The 5,287-nt window shown below is 41.7% G+C and overlaps 1 protein-coding gene across 1 annotated transcript; it reads right to left on the reverse strand.

Annotated features, from left to right (window-relative positions):
• Nucleotides 1-519: 519 nt before the first annotated feature.
• Nucleotides 520-4,688, reverse strand: LOC306928815 (uncharacterized protein; the record flags this gene model as incomplete). Its single annotated transcript, XM_079509086.1, has 10 exons — nt 520-837; nt 1,141-1,271; nt 1,376-1,550; nt 2,027-2,253; nt 2,577-2,691; nt 2,920-3,013; nt 3,137-3,273; nt 3,566-3,720; nt 3,922-4,065; nt 4,601-4,688. The coding sequence occupies 10 exons, from the start codon at nt 4,686-4,688 to the stop codon at nt 520-522; spliced, it is 1,584 nt and encodes a 527-aa protein (XP_079365212.1).
• Between the last annotated feature and the right edge of the window lie 599 nt (nt 4,689-5,287).

The following is a 5,287-nucleotide window of genomic DNA, read 5'->3' on the forward strand; positions in this document are numbered from 1 at the left end:
AGATAGACACTGCTTCACAGATTCTTTTGCTTGATTATGGATATCATCAACAATCTCTTCCATTGAATTAACCAAAGAGTTAATGATTGTTTCACCTACACCTGCCACTTTAAGTTCAGCCACTGTTGTAGCGCAGCTGTCTACAAGACTCTTATTAAGGAGGACTGGGTCAGAAAGGGCACTGTTTGATGGAAAGTCATCAACAAAACTTCCAGCTAAATCTTCAGATGTAGAGGGGCCTTCACCAGGATCATCACAAGGTTCATGTGCTTTATTAAGATGCTTTCGAAACCCAGAAAAGGTGCCAAAGAAATGAGAACAACCAGGCTGACCACATTTAAGACGAAGTCTCTTTCCTGAGCAAAGTCCGTGGATCAACTTCAAGTGCTTAATTAGTGCATTGGCATTCGCCTGAGGGCCTTTGCAAATAAAACAAAACATCTCAGTATCAAATTAGTGCAGCATCAGAGGCGAGCCCTCAAATAATATCTTCTCAGTATAGCATCAGAGCCCTCAAAGTCAGTGCAGCATCCGAGCCCTCATCTCTTTGACCCTGGGATTGACCTTGGTGGTTGCGGCATCAATCTGGTAAACAGTGGTTTGCACAAAATTGTACACGTTGGCCAGGTCCCTGTTGTACGAGGCACTGAAGACGAAATGAGCTTTAAAAAGCTCATCGAAAGAGGCAATAGAATCTGGTGACTTACAAGGGATTGCGTGTTTGTCAATCACAACGAAGTATTTGTGTATCGCACTCTTCTGGGTCCCCACAGCAAGTAGATAGGGTTGAAGGCTCTCTGTGATGCGGTCCAGATGCCCCTCGACACTGGTCCCAGTCTGTGACGACAAGAGAACTTAATTAGTCTCGCTATTAATATTAGTCACGGTTTGCAGACAGTTTAGAGCCCAACTGTTATGGGATATCCACCAGAATCTTATTGGCACAAAATGCAAGATGCTCAGCGATTTACAATAAGCAAGGTAATACATCGATAGAACTAGTAATCTAAGAAAAACGTAGGTAGACCAAGCACCGATTCAGTATTTTTTTAAATGCCTACCCTCATTGAGGGTAGGCAAGTGCTACGTTAAGTGCTATGGGCTGGAGTCTGAGGTGGAGTCTGAAGAGGTGAATCTTACCTTGATGAACTTCACCAGGTGGTCAATGGCATGTCTGGCCGACAGCTTTCCGGGTCTCTTGTTTTTGCCTTGTGGTGAAGGTGGCATGAGGTGGATCATGAGCAAGATGGAGGACATCTCACTGTCCCATCCTGGAAATACAAGAAAATTCACAAATACAATTTTTACTAAAATCGGTTTACATTTTGGTTTCAAAACAAATTCCCTCTTCCATATTCCTTTAATTCCAGCGTACCATTTTCCAGTTGTTCCGTTGCGGATTCAGCGTTATGAAGCAGATCTTGAAGGTCGGCTGTCTGGGTGAGGCCATGGCTTTCTTTCAGGACTTTCTGCATGTAGAAAGTAGGCCACTTCTCCAAGAACTTTGCAGAGATGTCATCACCAAACATCAGACTGAAATCTTGCTCTATCTGCAGATGGAATACAGACGACAACATGGTTGAATTGAGATTATTAATAGGTGCACCCTATGACCAGGGATGTGATCTGTTTAACCCATTCAGGACAGGAACCCTTTGTGTTTTAAGCATTATGTTATACTTTCGCTATTGAAAAATAGCAAATCTGCAAGCTCATAGCACAGCACTGAGTGCCGCGCTACGAGCTTGTAGATCTGCCATTTTTTTTAAATGGTGAAAATGTGGCGCAAACCTTTGAATATATATTCTTTGAGAGCGTTTTTAATTCAAATCTTTGCTTCTGGGGGGGCCCTGGAACAACATATTTTCAAATGGGGGTCGGCAGCCAAATACACTACAGAATCATAGGTTTTTCAGAAAACTGATGTGGAGAAGAATCTATTTATTAATCAGCTTCAGGTCTAAATGGGTTAGTTAATTTTCATTTCAGTTTTTCTTTAAGGCAAGGCAGTTGAAGAGCCACATACCATTCCTGCGATGTCAAGAAATCTTGGAAAGGTGGTGAATATTTCAGAGGACTTCACTGGATCATGAACCATTGCTTGGCGATGGGTGAATGTCTGTTTCATCTTCTCCTTGATGATTGCTTCATCAGTTGTATGCTTCATCAGTGCGATGGCCTCACGACACTGGGTTTCTGTGGTTAGCTGGTTTTCCTCACTGAAGGGGGATCTGTCGCCAGCATCTGGACCACCTGTAACAGTGTTGAAACCACACAATGCTGCAATACTTTCCAGTGATATTTACTATAAGGATGCATCTAGATGTTTGCCCACTGTCAGGACCCAAACTAGTGAAAACAAAACATCTAAAAACTCACAGCATGTCACGCCACGTTGAGCTTGTAGATCAGCTATTTTCACTACTTTATAAACACTTATCTTCTAATTTATGGAATTACTAAAATCACACCAGAGGGCCACTCTTGTTTATTTGCCACCACTGTAGCAAAAATGCACTGTGCACATTAAAAGGGAATTTAACATGTGAATTCTAACTACAATCAAAATCACTTACCCGTCAGTGGCTGAATGTTTCTGGTTCTCCTTTGTCCATCTGATGCATCTTTTTTAAGTGTTTTAACTCTCCATGCCAGAAACCCACTCCCATCTACTGGATTGTAAAACTGCTCCTAACAAATAAAATAAGAAAGTGTTTAATTTTCTCCTTAAAACTAAACACATGTCCTTCATGGAGAATTGCTAAAATCAAGGTCAAAAGGTCTGACATCTGCAGTGCTGAACTAGGAGAAAGCTCAGCATACAGAAATGTTAAATAATATTTTGTTGAAAACGCAGTCCTATTTTGAGCAATTTCATTAGTGAGGAGTAAAGAGTTTAGACTTGTTTTATCTACTTACATAGCCCAAATTGCCCTGGGGGTCTGCCAGATAAGGGAACAATGCAGTGATGCCCTTTGCATATTCCTCTTTGATACGCCTTGAAGGACTCATCCTATAGTGCATGCACACACACACACACACACACACACACACACACAAGATCCAAACAAAAGTATATTTGTGCCGATGCCTTCTGCATATATTGGGTGCTTATGTTTATATGCAGTGAACATACCCATGTTCACTCGCCATGTGTGCGACCAGGATCTTCACCAAGTCACGTCTCCTAGGATCTGTAATGCTTTTGGTCCGAGCATACTCGTTCATGATCCTCTCCCCTCCTGGTTTGTCCTTCAGAATCCTTTCAATCATCTAAGTGGGAGGAGACAAATGAGGGGGGGGGGGGGCACAGGGATAGACAGTAATATTTTTAAGCACTAGCGCAACAGGCCACCAAGGCCCTACATTCGGTGGCCAAGTATAGTTACAGTGACAAAAATGTAAACCATGCCCCCATCCCGTGACTCAGTTGCTCAGCTGAGAGACAATATTTCCACCTCGCTCAGGTGGGTGTGGGGGCTAGAGAAACGGGCAACTGGCATGAGAGTGGCCACCCTTATCAGAATCACCATCTCAATTTCAAACAGTCATCTGCAAAGCTTACCTGAGCGAGACGAGTCTGGTCAGCTCTGTTGCTTTGGGCAGGACTCGGCTGCAAAATGATGGTGTCATCAGAGTCCCCTTCATTTTCTGCACTGGAGCTGAGAAAGGAGCTGCTGCAGCTGGCAATGGAGTGCCTTGGAGTGGGGCTCACTGAATCTAGCAGTCATGTTGACATAACAGGTGTGATAATAATAACATGTGAGAGGGGATCGTTTGTGACAAGTGTAATGTAAAAAGATCACGTTGGATTAGGATGGATCCACACACAAAGCTAGTTCTTCCTCAGATGCTAAGTACAAAAATACATGACATTTTAGGTTAGCCAGGACTGTGTGGATTAATAAGTAAATAACTCACCTTCAAGATCTGGGCCTAAACGCACCTCAAGCACACCCAGGTCTGGTTTCTTTACAAGAAACTCAAACGCCTCCTCATCAACTTCCGTGTTCAAGTCATCATAGACTTTTAAATCTAAAATAGGAATTTCAAATTTCCTGGAAACTGTGAAGACATAACAAGATTGATCAGAATCAGACTTTGTCATTGTTACAGGTACAAGTACAACAAAATTGTGTTTGTGCTGAGAGTGCGCAGGCCGCAGCAACTTGGGTCACGCTGCCACATAAATCTGTTGTGCAATTTATTCGATTTTTATTAAAGGTCACGCATCTGTGTCACTTGAACCACTTTAACCATTATTTTAAAAATAGCTATTAAAAATATAGCTTTTCAAAATTAGCAGATATACAAGATCATAGCACACCACTGAGTGCTGTGCTGTGAGCTTGTAGACCTGCCATTTTAGAAAAATTAACATTTGTGCAAATCTTTGAATATATATATATATATTTTTTTAAAGCAAACATTTGTAACTCAAATCTTTCTCAAGGTCTCTGGAACAACATATTTATAGATGGGGTCTGCAGTCAAAATACATATTTTTTTTTTAAAAGCACCATTAATATAGAAACATATGACTCCCAAAGGCCCTATGCTGTTGCATAGGGCATGCCATTGTGAAATTTGTTTCACTTACCAGACTCCAAAAATGATTTGAAGGTCAGTTGCCCTTCGTAGCAAATGTACTTCTGTCGGTCTCTACACTTGACCCTTACAGCCTGCATCCTTTAAGACAAATAAATAATAAGAGTTACTATGATAGTGGTCTTCAACCCATTTCATATGAAGGCCCAATATTATTTCAGCTTTTGAGCCCTGGACCACCATTTCATGAGATTTAGCCTCTCAGACCCAACCCATTGATCAAAAATAATTCTACATTCTCGAAATTATGATGTATACTTGTAAATTAAGTAATGCAGGTGTTTAACAATAATTGAACTCTTGTGTGTAAAATGAAACCTCAGGAGTTAAATAAATATCTATATGGGTCCAGAGTTAAAGATCTATAAGGGTCCATTTGGTTTACCAACTCTCCATCATTTAGCTGGGGACCACCTGGAACCCCCTCAAGGACGACTGGTGGTCCCCGGACCACTGGTTGAAAACCACTGAGGGCACAACAATTCATTCATCGAGTAGTGTTACAAATAGAAACCATTAAAAGAAAACATCTACAGGTCGGCTCGACACCTATTTGCATGTGCATCTAGCTAAATCCTGTCAAAAGTCTCTTTCAACTCACATACCTAACGTTATGGTGTTGATGACGCCGCGACAGCACACGTCTATTACGAATCCCCCCCACACCCCATCTCTGAGC

This window comes from Electrona antarctica, assembly GCF_951216825.1.
Source record: "Electrona antarctica genome assembly, chromosome: 8".
In the NCBI taxonomy this organism is placed as follows: domain Eukaryota; kingdom Metazoa; phylum Chordata; class Actinopteri; order Myctophiformes; family Myctophidae; genus Electrona; species Electrona antarctica.